Genomic DNA, 23,013 nt, shown 5'->3' on the forward strand with positions numbered 1-23,013 from the left:
AAATAAATGGATATATGGGACAATGTTTTAATCATAAAACTAATATCTACGTCTTAAAAAATAATTTTCGTAAAGTAGAAACTACGTATGGATTGGGCCCTTGGGGAATTGGGGGGAAAATTAGCATTTTTGGCGCCAAAAAACACATCTAGTTACATTATTTGTTCGTAAAAAGATTGACCTATAAATTATGAACAGAAATTGAGGGGATTATCAGTTTAAGATTTACCATGTCAAGTGCCCGATTGCTCAAATCCTTTTGGTATACTCTCTTTCTTTTCTAGTCTTCATTTATTTGATCGAGTATGTTGCATTACTGTAGTATTTTAGCTGTTTTTTTGGGGGGTAAATCGGGGTGGCTACCGTCAACAATAGTGAGTATTTTAGTTGTTTGAAATGGGTATTTAGGAATTTTAATTGTAGTAAGGATATGAATTAGATTTATGAATTGGGTATTTGTTAGATTTGCAAAAGATTAGGAATTTAGATAGTGCATGCCAAGTGTTTGACGAAATTCCTGTGAGAAAATCATGGGGTTTGGGGAAAATGTTGCAAAGGTGAAAAGGGGTTCAGTTGATAGAATTTCGGAGCTTCCGGATTTTATCCTGCATAATATTCTGTTAATTCTCGATACCAAAGAGGCGGGTCGTGCTAGTGTTTTGTCTAAGAGGTGGTATATTGCTTGGTCTTCTATTCCGGTTTTGGTTTTTGATCCTCTATACTTTAAGTTAGATGAGGATATTGGCGACGATGATGAGAATGAGGATATCGGTGACAATGATGAGAGTGAGGATGGTAGACTTGAACGTTTTGTGGAGTTCATAGATAATACCATGCGAAGATACTCCATGCATGAGTATAGAATAAAAAAGATGTGCCTTATGATTACTATAGATGATGAAAAGCTAGAAACTATGGTTGACAGATGGATAGACATCGCCGTGCTAAACCAAGTTGAGGAATTGGAATTCGAGGTTAATGGTGAAATTGAGTACGAGCCGCCTGGGTCTCTGTTTATTGCAAAATCACTGAGTGTTTTGAAATGTCGAAACATTGTGCTACCGTATTATGAGATTTTGGAGCTTGTCTCTCTTAAACATTTGAGTTTAGAGCCAATGTCTGTAGATAAGAAAATGCTTCAAAGAATTATTTCTTTCTGTCCTTTGATTGAATTGGACATTAAACACAAATACCTTGATGAAGTTTCACTTCCTTGGGCGAGAAAAGTTGATGGAGGAGTCGAAGGTTGTGGAAGTGGAATAGTGCAATCCAACCTCCAAACACATTCACTTCAAAAATTTGTTTATAGTAGTCTTGGTGTGGATTTGTCATGGCCATGGAACATGAATGTGGCTGCGTTGAGAAACTTGAGAAAACTCGAGTTTAGTTGTACTAATATCACAGATGATGCTGTTTCAGAGATGACATATGGGCTTATAGCATTAGAAAGTTTAACATTGCGGTCATGCTCAAGGCTGAAATACGTTAAGATCTCAAGCATTTCGTTGAAGGAACTTCAAATTTCAGCTTGCCCAGACTTCTGGAATGTTGAATCTCCAGATTCTGTTACCGTTGATGCTCCTAAATTGGTCAACTTTTCATATCACTGTAACTTGGAGACCTCTCTATCGCTGATCAGAGTGGCGGATCAGTGTAATGCTAAATTCTATCCTATGGTGACGGATTCATTGACCACTGAGTGGTTTGTTGAGCTAAAAATGTTTCTCATGGAAACAAAGGTATTCAAATCTCTAAAGATGGACTTGTGTAACTCTCATCAGGTATGAATTTATGCCTATCTCTAAAACTCCAAATGACTTAAACATAGTTGTATTGCGGTTTTGTATTTTTGAGTGGGTATTGTATAATAAGTGGCGATTTTAGGATTTGTTCACACGGGTACAGTTACTGATCTAAAATCACGACAATGGAGTTTACGCTACAAAATATTGATGTTAAAACATAATTCTAGTAGTATGAATAAAACTTTTTTTTAGGGGTATGTGAGTCTACTGATCTATCTATGAAACTTGTGAATTCGTGGTATATAAACGTTTGTGTTTTCTACGGTCTTCATCTTAGATTTTAATTCCCCGCACGTTATTAACTATTGTGCCAACTAATTCAATTTGTTTTAGCAATAAGTCTTGCTAAAGAGGGGCAGCATTTCGTCACAAGCTGAAGTTGGGTAAAATTTGACCCATTTAAGACGAAAATGTAACCATTTTTAGATAAAAAGTTGCTAGATTAATTTTCTAAGCTATAACAATTTGTCATTAAGATGGTCACATTTTGTCGTTCACATGGCGACATTTGGTCCGTCTTCAGCTAGTGATGAAAAGTGTCCCCGTCTTCAATGAGAATTGGTCTTGTTTTAGAAGGTTTAGATAACTTTTTTTTAAAAAAGATTCTGGAAAAGGGAGGCACAATTTCAAGGCAGTTGTTCTCACACTTAAATTAAATTTACTAAATTAGTAGGTTTTAGATGCGTGGAAAGAAAAGACGAGAAAAAAGCTGAATAATTTGACCAAAATTGTAACGCAATGAATCGAACCACAAATCTCTTGGATTATGAGCCTCTGACCTACAGCTGCGCCATCGCTGCACCTTCAGCTTAGTGCTTATTAGTTATACTTAAATTTTATTTCTTAACTGGATTAGGGTTGCAGGTGCACCCCTCAAAAGTCAAAACCCCCTTGTATACACTCTTACCTTGTATAACGATGGATGAAATTAATGAAATTATGTTTGCATTTATATAGATTGAGGTCGAACACGACCAACTGATGAACGCTGGTACCGGGCTACCTTGCAAACTCAGACTGTTAACGCTTTGTGGAATAAGTGATAGGACTCTTACAGAATCTTCACTTGTGGCCTTTCTGGATGCGCTGTTTTGGTGTTGCCATCCTGATGTGCTGAGAATAAGTACAAATGTAGAGACTTCGGCTTCTAAGGTATGCTATTGTTGCATGGTGATATGTTACTACTTACTAGGGTGGTGTTGACTATTACCCCTACCTCACCCTATAACCTCGTCAAAACTGACCCGACCCGACCCAACCCATTCATAATTAGACAAACACGAATAGGTCCCCTCACTCTACCCGATCCAATTTAGCCTTGATTTTTACTTGTATTGAACTGATCTGTACCCTTTAAGTGAAAGAATAACACAGTCGAATCTGAATGACCCAACCTTGAATGAGAACATATACAAAATTACTAGAATTCAAATTGTCTATTTTTCGTTTTCTACTCCCTTAACTACTCCGCGACCTCTACCTTCACAATTCGTTTATTTGAATTTTATTAACAATTATTCACATTCCAAGTTATATCCATTTATGTTGAATTATATGGGATGGATTGATAGCTATGTTAGTAAATTATAAAAGCCATTAAATAAATTCCTATATCTTCAAGACTTCAACCATTATCCGCTAATTTTATTCAATAACCCTCCATATCATAAGTTCAGAACTCCTAGAATTCTTTGTTGATATTTTGGTTTATATGAATGTACATGTATGTGTAGGTAAAATGTGACCACGGAAATGGATATATTTCGTACCTTGCCTTTTTACAGAGTAGTAAAAACAAGAAGAATGACACTTTTGTAACTACATTGTTTTCCGGACTGGATCTTTTCCCTGACATGAATCCCTTTTATGCCTGCCAATTGTGTGAAACATGAATACGGAAAATATGAAAACTTAAGTGCCTTAAAAGCTTAATTTGCCAATCGTTTGTTTTTCTTTGGCAGTTGATCTTGAGCGTCCTCATGGAAAAAGTGCAATGCTGGAAAGATCCCTTGAAAAGCATTGAAGTTGAATGCATTGAAACCATTGAATTATTTTCATATGTTACTCAGCTCGAGATTAGGATCAAGTTGTCTTGGGAGTGACTAAGTAGTACTCTTATACTGAAAACTACCTCAGCACCTCGGGAGCGTACAACTGTAGCCTGTACACAGGTATCTTTGTATTTGATAAAACCCTCGCCTTGTATTTACAACTTTATATATTGACTTATTGAGCTTAAGAGTTACAATTTCAGGATATCTTCTGCAAATACAGTCACCTGTTCGTCCAACAATGCATGTTTTGGGAATCTAGCCGAGAAAAACAGAGATGCAATCCGAGTAAAACTCGTTTATCTTCATGAAAATGTTTATCCCGAAGTTACATTTGACGGAATTCATGTTGGAAGATAAAAATTTCATGATCCAACTTTTTTTTTTACTAGTTTAAGACATCTTCGGTTTTATGGATAAGGATGCTCGCTGCCTCTATTTTGTACTCCACCAACTTAACTGATTCTACTATCCGACAATATTTTACGTAATATTTAAATTACATAAAAAGTAGATAATTAATCTTCCTAAACTCGGCGGTATTCGTTAGGGCTGTTCACTCAGTGGTCCGGACCAAAGACCAGATCGGACCGGACCATTTGGTCCGGACCAGACCGGACCGAATTTTGTTTGGTCCGGTCCACGGTCCACCTATTTACTCTACTTTGGTCTTCGGTCCGGTCCTGGACCAACCCGAATAGACCGCGAACCGGACCATGGACCGAAGTTATGTAATAAAAGAATTTTTAATTTGTAATATTATTGATTTTATTTTCTACTTTGTTTACACGTATTATAAGATGTGTAATTATGTAGTTAAATCTAGTAAGAAAATAATGTTATTTATTTTGATCATTACGAACTTCTCAAGTTCTAGTTTTATATGCTAAAACATGTCAATGACAATAATATTTGGTCCACTTTGGTCCATTTGGTCCGGTCCGGTCCACGTGTTTTTATGGTCCAGACCGGACCGGACCAATATTAATATGGTCCGGTCCTCGGTCCACCTCTTAACCCTTATTTGGTCTTCGGTCCAGAGAGTTTGGTCCGGTCCGGTCCTGGACCAATGAACAGCCCTAGTATTCGTCTTTTAGTTAAAAAAACCGATTAAGTAGTACACTATTTAAATAGATGGGTGTATGGGACTTCTTTTTTTTTTTTTTTTGAAATGGGTGTATGGGAAAATGTTGTAATCATAAAACTAATATTTCCGTCTTACACTAGAATTTTCGTAAAGTAGAAACTACAACACGGGACGGATGAACAGTACTGACGGCACGGGCACGACACAAACGGGTTGGAGGCGGGCAGTGGCTGCGTTTTTTTGGGAATTCACGTGTCCAAGCACGGAGGGTCTGACACGAACCAGGCACGGTGGGCCTCGCCTGAGATTTGGCCATTTCTTAATTTTTTTAATTAAATTCCTTTTTTTAAATATCGTTATTAATTACTTAATTAAATCTAGCACATTAAAAATACAAGTAATCAAATAATCAAGACATCAAGTACATTAATATTTAATAAAATATATATTTAAATCATTAATATTCATTATTTATTTAAATCAAAAAGTATTTAGGGAAAAAAATACAAAGGCTATTGAGCAGGCTCACGTGCCGGGCACAATTAGCCCATGGGCCAAGCACGGCCCGAGCACGAAACTGGGCGTGCCAAGAGCGGGCTACGGCGGGATTTGGGTGAGTGGGCCAGGCACAGCCTGCCCAATATCCATGCTTGGGCCGGGCCATTTTTAGAGGAAGGCACGATGGGCTGAAACATGGGCCGGCCTAACACGACCCATTGCCAACTCTAGATTGGGCCCATGGGGAATTGGGGGGAAAAATTAGCATTTTTAGCGCAAAAGAAAACACATCTAGTTACATTATTTGTTCGTAAAAAGATTGACCTACTACTATAAATTATGAACAGAAATTGAGGGGATTATCAGTTTAAGATTTCCTATTTTCCCATGTGCCCGATTGCTCAAATCCTTTTGGTATACACTCTTATCTTTTCTGATCTTCATTTATTTGATCGAGTATGCTGCATAACTGTAAATCTGTAATATTTTACTCGTAGTTGTTTTTTTTGGGGTAAAACTGGGTGTTCGTCGTCAACAATAGTGAGTATTATAGTTGTTTGAAATTGGTATTTCAGAATTTTAATTGTAGTAAGGATATGAACTAGATTTATGAATTGGGTATTTGTTAGATTTGCAAAATATTAGGAATTTAGGTAGTGCATACCAACTGTTTGACGAAATTCCTGTGAGAAAATCATGGGGTTTGGGGAAAATGTAGCAAAGATGAAAAGGGGTTCAGTTGATAGAATTTCGGAGCTTCCGGATTTTATCCTGCATAATATTCTCTTAATTCTTGATACTAAAGAGGCGGGTCGTGCCAGTGTATTGTCTAAGAGGTGGTATATTGCTTGGGCTTCTATTCCGGTTTTGGTTTTTCATCCTCTATACTTTAAGGTAGATGAGGATATTGGTGAAAATGATGAGAGTGAGTATGGTAGGCTTCAACGTTATGTGGAGTTCATAGATAATACCATGCGAAGATACTTCATGTTTGAGTATAGAATAAGAAAAATGTACCTTGAGATTACTATAGATGATGAAAAGCTAGAAACTTTGGTTGACAGATGGATAGACATCGCCGTGCTAAACCAAGTTGAGGAATTGGAATTCGAGGTTCATGGTGAAATTGAGTACGAACCGCCTGGGTCTCTGTTTATTGCAAAATTGCTGAGTGTTTTGAAATGTCGAAACATTGTGCTACCGTATTATGAGGTTTTGGAGCTTGTCTCTCTTAAACATTTGAGTTTAGAGCCATTTTCTGTAGATAAGAAAATGCTTCAAAAAATTATTTCTTCCTGTCCTTTGGTTGAATTGGAAATTACACACGAATACCTTCGTGAAGTTTCACTTCCTTGGACGAGAAAAGTTGATGGAGGAGTTGAAGGTTGTGGTAGTGAAATAGTGCAATCCAAATTCCAAACACATCCACTTCAAAAGTTTGTTTTTAGTAGTCTTTGTGTGGATTTGCCATGGCCATGGAAAATGAATGTGGCTGCGTTGAAGAACTTGACAAAGCTTGAGTTTAGTTGTGCTAATATCACAGATGAAGCTGTTTCTAAGCTGGCAAATGGGCTTATAGCGTTAGAAAGTTTAAGATTGGATTCATGCTTAAGGCTGAAATACGTTGAAATCTCAAGCATTTCGTTGAAGGAACTTCAAATTTCAGATTGCCCAGATTTCTTGAAGGTTGAATCTGTAGATTCTGATAGCCTAGAATTGATGAATGTTACAATTGACGCTCCTAACTTGGTCAGCTTTTCATACCACTGTGAGTTGGAGACCTCTCTATCGCTGATCAGAGTGCCAGATCTGTGTAATGCTAAGTTCTATCCAATGGTGACGGAATCTTTAACCACCGAGTGGTTTGTTGAGCTAAAAATGTTTCTCATGGAAACAAAGGTATTCAAATCTCTAAAGATGGACTTGTGCAACTCTCATCAGGTATGAACTTATGCCTATTTCATGATTTATTTGTTATGTTTAATTGTCTTGTGTCTAAATGACTTAAACATAGTTGTATTGCGGTTGTGTATTTTTGAGTGGGTATTATATAATAAGTGGCGATTTTAGGATTTGTTCACATGGGTGCAGTTATGGAACTAAGATCCCGACAATGGCGTTTACGCTACAAAATATTTACGTTAAAAGCTAAAACATAATTCTAGTAGTATGAACAAAACTTTTTCTTATAGGGGTATGTGGGTCTACTGATCTATACTTGAAAATTGTGTGGAATCGTGTTATATAAACATTTGTGTTTTCTACGGCAGTCATCTTATATTTTAATTTGTGGCACATTATTAACTATTGCGCCACTACTTCAATTAGGTTTAGAAGGTTTAGATAACTTTTTTTTAAAAATTACGGGAAAAGGGAGGGCACACTTTCAAGGCAGTTGTTCTCACACTTAAATTTAGAAGGTTTAGATGCGTGGAAAGAAAAGACAGAAGAAAATGATGAAGAAAAATTTAAGTAAAATTGTAACGCAAAGAATCGAACGAAAAATGTCTTGATTCTCAGAGCTTATTAGTTTTAATTATTTTTTACTCCTATTTCTTAACTGGATGAGGGTTGCAGGTGCACCCCTTAAAAACGCCTCTGTATACACTCTTGCCATGTTTAACTATGGTTGAAAATAATGAAGATTATGTTGGTATTTATATAGATTGAGGTCGAACACGACCAACTGATAAATGCTGGTACCGGGCTACCTTGCAAACTCAGACAGTTCACGCTTTGTGGAATAAGTGATTCAACTCCTACAGAATCTTCACTTGTGGCCTTTCTGGATGCCCTGTTTTGGTGTTGCCATCCTGATGTGCTGTCAATAAGAACGGGTTTAGAGAATTCAGCTTCTAAGGTATGCTATTGTTGCATGGTTATTATATGTTACTACTTACTAGGGTGTTGTTGACTATTACCCCTACTCCTCTCTATAACCTCGTCAAAACTGACCTGACCCAACCCAACTCATGCACAATCAGACAAACACAACTAGGTCCCCTGACGCTTTACTTGCCCAATCCATTTGGGCCTTGATTTTTGCTTGTCTTGAACTGACGTGTACCCAATTGGGCCTTGCCCCGCAATTTGCGGGAGCCATTGAGGCACTTGAATAATGTTGTTGTTGTTGTTGTTGAACTGACTTGTACCCTTTAAGTGAAAGAATAAAACACTCCAACCTAAATGACCCAACCTTGAATGCAAACATATACAAGATGGCTTGGATTCAAATTGGCCCAACCCTTACCTGACTCGAAGTACCTAATTCCTAGGCCTATTTATGTTTCTTACTCCCTTGACTACTCCACGACCGCTACCTACACAATTCCTTTATTTTGAATGCCCTGGGAACAATTATTCTCATTCCAAGTTATATCCATTTATGGTGAATTATTGGGGAGGAAAGATAGTTGTGTTAGTATATTATGAATGCCATTAAATAAACGTAATTTATTTTCGCAGTACACATTTTACTCATTTCAATACTTTTTGTCAATTAATTTCTATTTACTACCCTTGGCCTCGAGAGAATAGTGTACTACATCCAAAAAAGAGAAAAAACAGAAAAATTAAAATCACGCAATACTGCATTATATTCACGGATTCACCCACCACCGCGACTACCACCGTACAACTCCACCGCAGGCACACTACTGGATTCCTGACGATTGGCCGCCGCGTTACCACCTTCCTCCTCGTAGTACCACCTGTCCACCATCCCAGTCATTCACCCATTCATCCTCCACCTTCTCCAACAAACCCACCACCCATTCCTCCACCCTGCCTAATCGCCAATCGACAATTGGCCGCCACCCTGACATACCGCGCCACTCCTCCACACCGTCGAAAACTCATCGTTCACATTAACCAACCAATCACAAAAATCATCTTCAATGTCTTGAGGTACTACCAAGTCTTTGCCACAACATAATCTTGTCTAAGAACCAATTTGGTGCAACATTGACTGAGTTTTGGCCCAATTTCATCAATTAGGGCTCGAATTTCATTGAAATTATAGTAGAAATGGAAGTGTTTTAATTCACGGGTAAAATCCTAGATGAACTTGAAATCTTTGAAATGGAGGCTGCAATAGGGCTGCTTGAGGGTTTTTAATTCTTCCGCCGCCGTCAGGCCACCTCCCAAGCGTCACCGTCATTCACGCCGGCTGCGAGCCACCACCATCCATGGTTTGATTATACAGTATGGGAGGAAAAAAATTATAAGGGGAGAATGAGGGAAATGGGAGGGGAAATGAGATGGGCATAATGGTCAATAGTGTACTGCAATGAGTAAAACGTTGACTGCGAAAATCAACACCCTAAATAAATCCTTATATTTTCAACCATTATGCCCTACTTTTATTCGATAACCACTTAAAACTCGTGGAATTCTTTGTTTATATTTTTGTTTTTGTGGAAGTGTGACCCCAGCCAAAATGGGTATACTCCTTATCTTGCCTATCTATAGAGTAGTAAACACCAGGAGATTGTTTTGGTTTGGCTTAGAAGTGCTAGATTTAGTAGTCGATCTTCTGGTGCTACCTAGTCGGGTAGCTTACATTGTTGCTGGGACAATCTTGTAAGTTAACCTCCTCTTGTTGTCAAAAAAAAAAAAAAAAAAGGAGATTGTTTTGGTGCTTTTTTTTTTCTTGGATATTCATCAAACATGAAGCCGGCAAGTATTAGCCAAATCCATTCCCACTAAATACTGTGTTGTTTTCCAGACTGGATCATCTCCCTCGAATTCCCTCTTAAGTCTTATGTTTGCCATTGCGTGAAAACTTGAATTCTGAAAGTATGAAAAACTTAAGTGCCTTGAAACCTTAATTTGATAATCGTTTGTTCTTTTGACAGTTGATCTTGAGCATCCTCAAGGAAAAAGTGCAATGCTGGAAACATCCCTTGAAAAGCATTGAAGTTGAATGCATTGAATCCCCTCGATTACTTTCATATTCACCTCAGCTCGAGATTAGGCTAAGGTTGTCTTGGTAGTGACTGAGTAGTACACTCTATACTGCAGAGTTGCAATTTCAGGAATATCTTCTGCTGATACAGTCGCTTGTTCCTCCAACAATGCATGTTCTCAGAATTTAGCCGATAAGAACAGAGGTTCCATCCGAATGCATCCAAAAAAGCAAATTGGAAGAAGAAATGACGTACTATATTTCTATTCGTAGAAAATTAATTTATTTTAGAGAAGACAACCCTGCATTCTTTTTTCTTTTTTTTGTTCCCTTGGCTTTATTAGGTATTCCTAGTTTCCTGCGAGCTTGTGACGTGTGAGACAAAGGGACGAGTGGGAGAGGGTTGTGACTTGTGAGAGGTCACAAGCAAGACGGGTTGCCTTTTGGGACGTTTTTTTTTTTTTTTTTTTTTTTTTTTTTTTAGTAAAGCCTTTGACTTTAATTGTTACAAAAACATATTATTTCAAAATTTATAAAGACTAGACCACAAAATTTCTTATTAAAAAGAGATTTTATGAGTATACACGTCCAATTATTCATACATGTTAAGAGGTATTGAAAAGAGAAGGAAATGACTTGAGAAGGAAAATGAAAAAAAACATAGTTTTTGTTTGGAGGTCTATACCTACACAAAATCTCATTGAGACGGCACGTATCCGTCACTTTGGAGTGACGGATATCATTTCCTCTCACAAATTACCCAAATAGAGGAGAGAGGGAAGCACATGGGGGTGTCCCCACCTTGTCCCCTCTATTCGTTTTGTGAGTGGTATTACCCGTCACTTGTTCCGATCCGTCTTCAGCAAGACTAACTGACCTACCTATATCGGCTATATGAGTGACACATGATATAAGGTAAAAATATTAGACTTAGAAATAGAAGTGAGTTGTGTTGGATTGTTTCTCCTCTTAGCCCATTGTGCCACAACCTCGAAATGGCACTACATGGCAGGTTTACGGTGTTGTGTCATGTCGTGCTGTTAAAATCTTAGAATTAGCCTTGATAAACGGCCAAGCCCGTTGGCAAGTTAGTTGTTGACTTGTTAGTGTAAGAATTTTCATTTTTTAAACAAGTGATTATGGGTTCAATTAGAAGAAAGTAGTTCCAACCGTCGAATATTGCACAACAGTAGATCTTTCCACTAAAAAGGACATTTCTTTTTTTGCATAGACTATTCATTTTAGTTCGGATTCAAGAGTAAAACTCTGTTTGGTAAAACTAACTGAAAAGGTAGCTGAAAATTGAAAAACTAACTGAACCCTTAAAAGGTAACTAATAAGGTAGCTGAAAACTTGGAACTAATAAGGTTGTTGATTATATAAAAAAGTGTTTGACAAACTAACTGAAAAGGTAACTAATTTTGATGAAATGACGTAAAAGGATATAATACTTATTTAATAGTATAAATTTAAGGGGTAAAAACGGAAAAATAAATCAAATCAGGTATTTGAAATCTCAAATGCTACTCTAGTCTCTAGGTAGCATTTCATCTTAGGTAGCTTAAGTTACTTGCCAAACGCTTACAAAAAAATAAGGTAGCTGAAATTTTGGTTAAATAAGCTACTTTTACCAAATCAGGTACCTGAAATATCTTGCAAAACGAAACCTAAAACCACTAAAAAGTAAAACTCTCACCGTAAATTTTAACTCGGCTGCATTCCCAGTCTCGGGAAAAAATCAATCAATCAATCAATACATATATATAAAGCAAGAACTTTTCGAGTGATATTAGAGAGTCCAACTTTTTCAGAAATCCTAACAAGAGTAGATTTCGAAAAAAATTAAATAAATAAAATTATCCTAATAAAAGTAGATTTCTTATTATTTAAAACAAAATTTAATAAAATTATCCTAATATAAGTAGACCATATATATTTTAATAAAATTATCCATAGAAATTCGTAATAGTTCAAATTATCGTATTTATTTTCCCCCGCTTATTGTCTCATACATTTTTAGTTTATATTCTCGCATCAAAATTCAAGAAGCTGGCGGATAAAAGATGGATTTATTTTATTAAAGTGTTATGTTAAGATGATGTAGCATAATCTTACGTAGTTACACAAAGTATAAATTACGATTTCATCAAAATGTAATCACTAAATAATCATTGGAATGTGTGTATAGAAATCCTAAACATAAATGCCTCCATATACATTCAAGTTATCAATACATAAAACATTTCACTAATCTATATTTGTTACTATTTTTGTTTAATTAATTACTTTCTATAAGAATGTGGAGATCATTGGATGGAGGAATGAAACTGAGAAAAACTGAAGTAGAATTTGCGGATTTAAACAACTCAAAGCTCTTGTGTAACAATGGAGTAACTCATAGTGTTATTCATATGATGAATTGATGATCGGTTCTAGACTCACGCATTAGTAGTATCACCTAATTTCATCTACTATATAATTTCATATATACCGCCAGCATATATCCAAGTAATCTAACCATTACGAAATAGTGGGTGCTACATACTCAAAATACACTATGTAACTAATTATATGGTATATTAATGTCATACACGCTATTCATATACTATATCTCAGATTTCATTATAAAAATTAACTAAAACCTAAAAAACGAGCTTAAAAGATAACTGGAAATTCGGAACCGATCAGTTAACCGATTAAATAAAAACTGCTTTTTAAACTAATCGGAAGGAAAATCTATCACAATTGTCCAATTATATCTCTTTTGTCTTGGATGCAGCGAATATAAATAAAGTTTAAGACTCAAACTGAATTTTAAATCGTGTCAAGTGTCAACCATGGGTGTTAGCTAGCCATGGGTAAAAAAAAAAATCAGAAATATTTGAAAACTATAGAATAAGCGAGAATATAACATTTATATGGAATGAACTATTTTAAGATCTACACAAATTGATCTACGGTTTTGAAAATTTTTACCTGTGACAACTAAGGGCATGTAATTTTTCTAATTAATATGGGTATGAGAAAGCCTGTATTCGTTATGTCCCCTCGCTCGTATGACATCCTTATTTTTAGGAGTAGTTTTTTTCCTATTATTCGAGATTTGGTAGAGTATCTTAGTCCTGTTAGACTTTGGGAGCAAAATTCATTATCTTTTAGGAATTTCAAACTAAATGTATGTCATCCTCTTCGCAATGATCCTATGTATTGATTTTGCAGAGTCGTCAATATATTAGTTTGACCATGATTTTTGACATATTAATGGTTAAAAGTTATAAATGATGTTTGACCTTTGAGAAGCAATGGGAAAGAGTTTTATTAAGAAGGGAAGGGAGTATACATGATGAATTTTTTAACATAAACTCATAATGTTATGTTTTACCAAGTGTGGTATGTCGATTATGTTGTTGAGGAACATTAACTCTATAAGAGGACTATCTAAAGAGACATTGTCTTATTATCAATCGCCTTGGGAATTTCGAAATAGAAAGGAAGATAATTACGGGTTCCAAAGTTGGCAAAAGGTATTGAACCGAGCATAGGAATGACTTTCTCGGATACAAAGACAATATACATCGAGGCTATGCTACCCTAGACAATAAATAAGAGTCAGAGACAATCACTTAATCATTTTGGTGAGCTGCACCATGTTTACAGAGAGAGCGGCAAAGTACATATTATAACTAAATCACTTGATGTTATAAGTACTATTAAAATGTCAATTTTTTTTACGGTAAAAGCACTAATAATTCATCAATCAAGTATATCAACCATAAATTTTTTTCCATCAATAATTCAACATAGTTGGACTTCTTTGTTAACTTAAAAATATATTTTTACAGATAATCTTAATACGAGCCTAGTATATAGTATTAAACCTTAAAAAATTACTCCGTATCACGGACCAAAACTCAAAAGCTTCGGGCATATAACCAGCTCAACATCTTTCTAAAACCCCAGAAATTATGATGGAATTTGCTGCATTTCCCATGTGCTCAATTGATGCAAATCCTTGAGGTATACTCCTTATTTATTTTATTTTTATCTTGCATTTTATTTAATTAATTAAAATGTTGCATAATTAATTATCCATTCATCTACTGAGATGGGTATTTCTGATTTTTAAATTGCAGTAAAGATATGAACATGAACTGTGAATTGGGTATTTGTTAGATTAGTTAAAGATCTGGAATTTAGATAGTGCATACCAACTGTTTGACGAAATTCCTGTGAGAAAATCATGGGTTTTGGGGAAAATGTAGCAAAGATGGAAAAGGGCACAGTTGATAGGATTTCGGAACTTCCGGAATTTATACTACATAGTATTCTCTCAAACCTTGATACCAAAGAGGTGGGACGCACTAGTGTGCTGTCTAAGAGGTGGTATGAGGTTTGGTCTTCCGTTCCGGTTTTAGTTTTTCAACTTAAGGAATATAAGAAGGAATATTGGGATTCTTCAAAGGAGAATGGTTTCAATGTTGATGATGATGTGATTCAGAGTTTTCTGGGGTTCATAGATAGGACTATGCAAAGATACGATACTCGGAAGTATAGAATAAGGAAATTTGACATTCAGCTTCCTACGGGGGATAAAAAGATTGAACCTTTGGTAGATGAATGGATAAGGATTGCGGTGCAAAACCAAGTTGAGGAGTTACATATTTCCCTTCACTATCCATACACATCAGAGTATAGACTTCCTGAGATTCTATTTCATGCAAAATCATTGAAAGTATTGAATTGTATAAACGTTGTGCTGCCATATTATGGGACCATGGAACTTGTCTCTCTCGAGGATCTGGTTTTAGTTGTGGATACTGTTGATACAGATTTGCTTCAGAGAATTATCTCTTTCTGCCCCTTGGTTGAATTTAATACAAGTGCTGATCTTGGAAAAATTTCATTTCCATGTCCAACAATTATGAACGAGTGTGGTGAATTTAAATTCAAAGTATCCCCGCTTAGACAGTTTGTTTTTTTTGGAACAAATAGGGTCGTTACGTGGCCATTGAATATGAATATGGTTGCATTGAAGAACTTGAGAAAGTTGTTCATTGAGAGTGCTACTGTAACAGATGATATTCTGACTGAGTTGGCAAATGGGCTTAAAGCATTAGAGAGCTTAGTACTGACTGCATGCCCAATGTTGAAATGCATTACAATCTCAAGCATTTCGCTGAAGGAACTTCGAATCGAAGAGAGCTTAGTCTTGATTAAGGTTACAATTGATGCCCCTAACTTGATGGAGTTTTGGTACCACTGCGAAGTGGAGACCTCTTTGTCGTTGATCAAAGTGCCAGAGGATTGTGATGCGCAGTTCTTCCCATTGGTGATTATGAATTTTATGATGACGGAGTCTTTAAACACTAATTGGCTTATTAGGCTAAAGAAGATTCTCGAAGAAAACTTATTCAAATCTCTTGTGGTTGAGCTGTTTTACTCTCTTCAGGTATGAACTTATATCCGTTTGATGACTTATTTATTACTCCCCCTATCCCATTTTTATTTCCCCCCTTTCTATTTAGGGAGGATTTAAGGAAAAGTGAAATGCCAAATTTAGCCCTTAAATTTAAAAAAAGGGCAATAATTTTGGGATACATTAATCTTATGGTGGTGATGGTGGTAGTTAGTTAACTATGGGCAATATTGGGTGTACTTAGTTTTCCCGCACTAAATTTAAAAAAAGGGCAATAATTTTGGGATACATTTTAGAGGAAATGGGGACAATAAAATTGGGAGGTTTTCTCCACATGACAAATCGTAGTTGTGTCTTGGTCGTGTGTCTACTAGTGAAGGTAATACAATTCTACCGAGTGTAACTATAGATGAAAATAGTGAAGATATGTTGGCTTCTTTAGATGAAGGTAGATGAGGAGCAGCTTAGGAATGTGGTTATTGGCCCACCCTACAAACTGAGAGAGTTAAAGTTGCGAGAAACACATGCTTTGGATTATACAGAATCTTCGCTTACAGCCCTGGATGGATATTTCTTGATTTGCCACCCTGATTTGCTGTCAATAACAACAAGTTTACGGAGTTCTGCTGCCGAGGTATGCCATGTTCCATGGTAGTGTGGTAGTAGTAGTTGTAGTATGCTATTTTTGTTATGTGCTGTTATGGCCTATTAAATTAAATTGACAAGTCTTATTATCGTCTATATGTGGTCTAGCCGTATATGTGGAGGCGGCCATAATTCAAAATCCCTCTCTCAAAAATCCTGGGCCAAAGTACTTGGCCTGAGTCCTGACCCTCTCCTAATAACCTCGTCAAAACTGGCTTGACCTGAGCCAATCCATACACAAACAGACAACACAACTATGTCCCGTCACTCTACCCGGCCCAATTTGCTCTTAATTTTACTTGTCCTAAAATGACGCGTACATTTAAATAAAAGAATCAAACAGTTAATCAACCCAAATGCCAGTGACGGAGCTACGGATAGGCCAATATAAAAATAATGTCCAGGATGCTAAAATAATGTCTTTAGGTTTATGAGAGATGTTACAATATCAAAATCGACCGCTGTTAGTATTTTATCCTGCCGAATGCAAACATACCCTAAATGCCCAACCTATATGGGCTATATCCGACCCTAATGACTCGTTTTTAGGTCTACTCCCGTAACTCCTCTAAGACCAATGCTTTCAAAATTCCTCCTATTTTAACTTTTGCTAGCCTAGTAACAGTAACAATTACCCACATTACAAGCAAGTCCGGTTTATGGTGAATTATTTGGTGAGAAGATGACTTTGCTAGTATAATATGAATGCCATTAAATAAAATTGTATACCTTCATGCCATTAAATAAAATTGTACTCCCTCCAAGTTTGATCAATCTTCCCCTTTGCTTTTTGCACCAAAAATAAGGAAAACAATAAAAAATGGATAAAGTAGTGTGAGTTGTGGTGAGAGAAAATAATAAAGAATAAAAAATGAATAAAAAATGAATAAAGTAGGATAAAGTAGGAGGAATTGTTGACTTTTTAGGAGAGAGAATGAATAAAGAATGAATAAAAGATAACCAAAAAAGGAAAGGGGAAGATAAGAAAATAAGCTCAAAAGAGAAATAGGGAAGATTGATCAAACCATTGTGCACATAATATCATCCATGACCCTCACCATATCAAAACGACAAAACTCGTGAAATTCTTTGTTGGTCCTCTTGTTTATAATTTTATTCGAGCTGAAATGAGTGTACTTTTTTGCCTTGCCTATTTTCCGAGTAGTAAAATTCAGGAGATTGCTTTGATGCAATTTTATTTTCTTGGTCATCCATCAAACTTGAATCCTGAAAGTATTATAGCCAAATCAAACACGTTTTTCACCGTATACTGCAGCATTTTCCAAACCGGATCATCTCCCTAAAACTAATCCCTTTTTATGTTTCTATATATTGTTTTTATAGCCGATCTTGAATTTCCTGAAGCGCAAGGTACAATGCTGGAGGCATCCCCTGAAAGGCATTGAAGTCGAAGGTATCGATGGCTCAAGCCTACTCTGGGGTCCGTCGGAAGTTGATTTCAGGATTAGACTGTTGTGGCAGTAAGTTTAAAGTTTAGCTTATTATCTTCAGAGACAGTATCCGATTTAGCAAGATTTAGTTGGGAATGGACCTTATGGGTCTCTTCTGGTGGGCCATGTCCGGACTTGGATCCTTGTCTATTTGAGATTGTTCTTTTTAGTCGTTAGAAATCTCAAATATACTCCATGTATCTTCTCTGGTCAGTTTGGACTCCTGTCGAATACTCTGTCAGCCGTGTTTCATCTGTTTTTTAAATAAATGTTCAGTTTACGTCTTTCTACGAATCTACCATGACATCGGATCATTGTATTGGTCGTGATCGTGGTGACGGCGGCATCTTGATTAGCCATGTCGACACGACATAACCTGGGTGCGGATACGTGATACGGGTTGGATATGGCATGTTTTAGTCAACTCCGCCGGAGCGGAGATATATGTTACTGTCCTTTTTATTTACCCTTGACGGAGTATTGCCTATTCGTTTTTACGTGATTTTAAGTTGATGGGTTTAAGGTGTGTCGTCTAGCTGGCATCCGAGAATTAATTTTTTTATGATTTTACAACACACATAAACGGGACAATTTACGTGAATTGTCAAACTATCTATTATAGAGGGATTGAAAATGCCTAGGAAAATACAATTTATGTGATTTTGGACAAACATACGAGGTATACCTAGAGTTGGCTACTTTGACTCGACTTGATAGAACCCGAGTATTTTGTGATCCGAAACCGACCCGATGACGACCCGTGACCCGACACGACCCGAATTTAGTGACCCAACCCAAACAAGACCCGGCCCGATATTACCCGATTAAATTGATGACCCGATAATTATTAAGCTTAATCTTGATCAAAATGAAAGTGATTTCGTGTTTAGATTAACACATTTGACTTAATAATGAAAGATAGGCTGATAATGACCCGACTCGACCCGATACATCATTTGACCTGAAATGACACGACCCGATCCAAACCGAACTCGACTCGGCCTACAGGATAAACTGGCCCAATCTGATCCGACCCGACATGACCCGGTTGCCACTTATAAGTACACTACACTGTTTTGTATCATATGGAGCTTCATTTTATGCTCTACGGAGCTATTAAGATACACAAAATCTCATTGATGACAAGCGATATCCGTTATAAGCTTGTGATACCGTTTCCTCTCACAAAATGCCCATTAAGAGGTGAGTGGGAAGCACATGGGTGCCCCCACCTTATCCCCTTCCCCTTTTTGTGAGAGGTCACAAGAGCCCGTCACAAGCAAGACTAGCTGATTAAGATAACGTTACCCCCTACTTTGCCGCTTTTGGCGCGTTTTTCTAGCTATGTTGCATGCACATGGGGACTTGGATACCTTGCCACGACTTCAAATTGAATATCAAGATCAAAAGTTTCAGAAATTATGAAGGAAACTAAGTGAATTTCACAGTAGTTTCAGTTCAACTTCTCAAATTTACTGGAATTTCCTGATTTCCCATTTTCCTTTGGTATACTCCTTTTCTTTTCTTATCCTCCATTTTTTTTTTTTATTATATTGCGTAATTGTAGTACTGAAATGGGTATTTCTGAATTTTAAATTGCAGTAAAGATGATGAACATGAACTGTGAATTGGGTATTTGTTAGTTTAGCTTAAGATTTTGAATTTAGTTAGTGCATACCAACTGTTCGACGAAATTCCTGTGAGAAAATTATGATGTTTGGTGAAAATGTAGCAGAGATGGAAACGAGTATAGCTGATAGAATTTCGGAACTTCCGGAATTTATACTACATAATATTCTCTCAACCCTCGATACCAAAGAAGCTGGTCGTGCTAGTGTTTTGTCTAAGAGGTGGTATCAAGTTTGGTCTTGTATTCCGGTTTTGGATTTTCGGCTTCAATACTATAAAATGGTATATTGGGATGTTTCAACGAAGTATGGTTTCAATGTTGATGACGATGTGATTCAGAGTTTTCTGGGGTTCATAGATAAGACTATGCAAAGATATGATACTCAGAAGTATAGAATTAGGAAACTACACCTTGAGCTTCCTACACCGGATAAAAAGATTGAATCTTTGGTTGATAGATGGATTAGGATTGCGGTGCAAAACCTAGTTCAGGAGTTGTCTATTAATACTCTTCTTCATTATACATCGGACTATAGGCTGCCTGAGATTCTATTTCGTGCAAAATCATTGAATGTTCTGAAATGTCGGGATATTGTGCTGCCATACTATGAGACCATGGAACTTGTATCTCTTGAGTATCTGACTTTAATCCAGAAAAATGTAGATATGATCCATACGGATATGCTTCAGAGAATTATCTCTTTCTGCCCCTTGGTTGAATTCATTACAACAACTGATCTTGGAAATATTTCACTTCCATGGGAAAGAAAACAATCTAAATTCAAAACGTCTCCGCTTAGAAAGTTTGTTTATGGTCAGTTTAATAGGTTTTCTACATGGCCATTGGAGATGAACGTGGTTGTATTGAAGAACTTGAGAAAGTTGGAGATTATTTGTGCTACTATAACAGATGATATTGTTTCTGAGCTGTTATATGGGCTTGTAGCGCTGGAAAGCTTAGTATTGGATTCATGCTCATTGCTGGAATGCATTATGATCTCAAGCGTTTCGCTGAAGGAACTTCGTATCAAAAAGGGCTTGGATTTGATGAAGGTTACAATTGACGCTCCAAACTTGATCAAGTTTTGGTACAACTGTGAAGTGAATACCTCTTTGTCGTTGATCAGAGTCTTAGATCATTGTGATGCGCAATTCTCCCCATTGCTATATACGATGGAGGATTTCATAACCACTGACTGGTTTTTTAAGCTAAAGAAGATTCTTGAAGATTCAAAGTTCTTCCAGTCTCTAGTGATTGATTTGCCTAGCTATCTTGGCGTAAGAACTTGTACCCATTTGATCACTTATTTATTATGTTCAAGTGTCTTGTGTTCATGTGACAAATCGTAGTTGTGTCATGGTCGTGTATTTACGAATGAATTTCATACAATACCCAGGTTAACTATAGATGTAAATAATGAAGATTGTGTTGGCATTTATAGATTGATGTCGAAGAGGACCGGCTGAGGACTGCGGTTACTGACCGACCATACAAACTCAGAGAGTTAAAGCTGCACGAGCCATATACTTGGGATGGTATAGAATCTCCGCTTATGGGCCTAGATGGACTTTTTTGGATTTGCCACCCTGGAGTGCTGTCAATAACAACAAGTTTAAAGAATTCTTCTGCTGAGGTTTGCAACAGTAGTAGTTATAGTATCATATGTTTACTATAGGCTTTTCTCTGATTTTGCTTTAGGATTTCAATATTTTGTTTGTATTATTTTTCTTAAACTATTTGACTATCACTTTACCGGTAAATTAGATTAAAGTGATTCATTATATAGTTTTCGTAACACTTTTACTTTTGGAAATAAAATTTTAACCAGTTTCATTACTTCATTTATCACTGTAAGCAATCGTTTTTATTTAGTGAACATTTTTATATCAATGAGATCATCGTACTGTATTAAGATTTTACTCCCATTTGAAAAAATGACCTTGCCAAAATTTATTGTAATACGGTTTTAAAAGAGACTTGTTATATACTCCGTATGTATTTTTTTTCCATAATATATAGGCTTATAAAATGACTTTTTAAATAAGACCCATCTACCCCTGATGCGTCAAGGGCTCCCGCAAATTGTGGGTAGGGGGTCGGATGTACGCAAGAACTTTACTCTGTGTTAGCTACATATAGAGACTGCATTAGTGTTGACTTTTTATCTTGTCATCCATCAAACTTGAATCCTGAAAGTATTAGCCAAACCCAACACGTGTTTTCACCATATACTGCATTAGTTTACGGACTGGATCATCTCCATGGAACTAATCCCATGTTTCTATATTTTGTTTTATTATAGTCGATCTTGGATATCCTGAAGTGCAAAGTACAAAGCTGGAAGCATTCCCTGAAAAGCATTGAAGTTGAAGATATCCATGGCGCAAGCTGTCATCCGTGGGATACTGAGTTCAGGTTTAGACTGTTGTGGCTCTAAGTTTAACACTTTAGCTTATAGAAATCTTAAATACATGTATCTCATAGGAGATCAATATGTGTCCCTTCTGTTCAGTTTGGGCTTCTGCTGAACACACTGTCAACCTTGTTTCATCTTCTTTTTTTAAATGCTCAGTTTATGTCTCTCTACAATGATATTGTATTGGCATATTGGTCGCGATCGTGGTTACGTCAGCATTTTGACCCGTGGTATTTGGTAAAGACTTGAGCCATGTTGACACGAGATAACCTGGGTATGGATACGGGATATGGGTTGGATCTAAGTGTTTGAAGCTCGAACTCAAGTTAACTCGTAGCCAATCACGGTGTAAGAGATTCTTCTCCATTGAAGACAAGCTTGTTCAACTCGTTCTTCCTCCTTTCTTTCTACGCTCTTGTGGCGTAAGTGCACGTGGCTCATCTCGTTGGCTCATGGAAGTTGTTAGTATTGCTGATGATTTGGACGAAGTTGCTCGTGACCATTCTACCTCAACTTACCAGCTTGTCACCGGTCGTCTCTTTTGTCATGAGACGGTGTTAGTTATATTAGATTTATGGTTTGCTTTTCTCTTAGCCACTATTCAATGTAATATTATTAGGATTGCTCGTGCTATAGCTATGTCTATAGACTAAACTAGCAATCTTTTTCACTCCGACAAAAAAAAAAAAAAAAAAAAATAGAACGGTCTCAGAAGGCCGTGTCAGATAGCCTCACACAATAATTAAATGTCAAATATAGTTAAGAATTGCATTTTCGAAGAGCATACCATCGATTGCGTAAAATTGTAATATCATATTATAGTTTATTTATAATTTTTATATCAAGAAACCAAACTTGATAAGGGTTTTCCCATTATATCGCATTCAGTGCCTCAAAAGAGATTGTCCTAACGGTTGATAGAGAATACTTGTTATCAACACTAAAACATAATAGAATAAAGCCACTGAGGCAAGATCCGGTGAGTCCACCTATATTTTTGAGTCCCATGAGTCCACTTATGTATCACACGCTGTACACAAGAATATTATGAATTGAATAAACAAGACAAAGTTGTGAAATGTATGTCCGTCGTCGTCTTGTTCTGTAC

At 36.6% G+C, this 23,013-nt stretch overlaps 4 protein-coding genes across 5 annotated transcripts; all 4 read left to right on the top strand.

The window, feature by feature from the left end:
- Positions 1–4,320, top strand: LOC141606211 (putative F-box/FBD/LRR-repeat protein At1g78840). 2 transcript variants are annotated; one of them, XM_074425257.1, is made up of 4 exons: positions 1–1,781; positions 2,763–2,957; positions 3,767–3,976; positions 4,046–4,320. In XM_074425257.1, exons 1-3 carry the CDS (start codon positions 531–533, stop codon positions 3,905–3,907), a joined length of 1,587 nt encoding a protein of 528 aa, XP_074281358.1. In that variant the 5' UTR covers positions 1–530; the 3' UTR covers positions 3,908–3,976; positions 4,046–4,320. The 2 variants fall into 2 exon arrangements, with proteins under 2 accessions (XP_074281358.1, XP_074281356.1); XM_074425255.1 differs by having other exon boundaries at positions 4,060–4,320.
- A 1,406-nt stretch (positions 4,321–5,726) lies between these two features.
- On the top strand, positions 5,727–10,946 carry LOC141606212 (putative F-box/LRR-repeat protein At4g15060). Its single transcript, XM_074425258.1, has 3 exons — positions 5,727–7,382; positions 8,107–8,301; positions 10,298–10,946. The coding sequence occupies exons 1-3, from the start codon at positions 6,138–6,140 to the stop codon at positions 10,433–10,435; spliced, it is 1,578 nt and encodes a 525-aa protein (XP_074281359.1). The 5' UTR covers positions 5,727–6,137; the 3' UTR covers positions 10,436–10,946.
- A 3,302-nt stretch (positions 10,947–14,248) lies between these two features.
- Positions 14,249–18,147, top strand: LOC141606213 (uncharacterized). Its single transcript, XM_074425259.1, has 4 exons — positions 14,249–14,364; positions 14,481–15,796; positions 16,206–16,397; positions 17,753–18,147. The coding sequence occupies exons 2-4, from the start codon at positions 14,588–14,590 to the stop codon at positions 17,891–17,893; spliced, it is 1,542 nt and encodes a 513-aa protein (XP_074281360.1). The 5' UTR covers positions 14,249–14,364; positions 14,481–14,587; the 3' UTR covers positions 17,894–18,147.
- A 799-nt stretch (positions 18,148–18,946) lies between these two features.
- LOC141606214 (uncharacterized) lies at positions 18,947–22,616 on the top strand. Its single transcript, XM_074425260.1, has 4 exons — positions 18,947–19,365; positions 19,462–20,766; positions 20,931–21,122; positions 21,792–22,616. Exons 2-4 carry the CDS (start codon positions 19,570–19,572, stop codon positions 21,924–21,926), a joined length of 1,524 nt encoding a protein of 507 aa, XP_074281361.1. The 5' UTR covers positions 18,947–19,365; positions 19,462–19,569; the 3' UTR covers positions 21,927–22,616.
- Positions 22,617–23,013: the final 397 nt, after the last annotated feature.

This window comes from Silene latifolia, chromosome 10, assembly GCF_048544455.1.
Source record: "Silene latifolia isolate original U9 population chromosome 10, ASM4854445v1, whole genome shotgun sequence".
Classification (NCBI taxonomy): Eukaryota; Viridiplantae; Streptophyta; class Magnoliopsida; order Caryophyllales; family Caryophyllaceae; genus Silene; species Silene latifolia.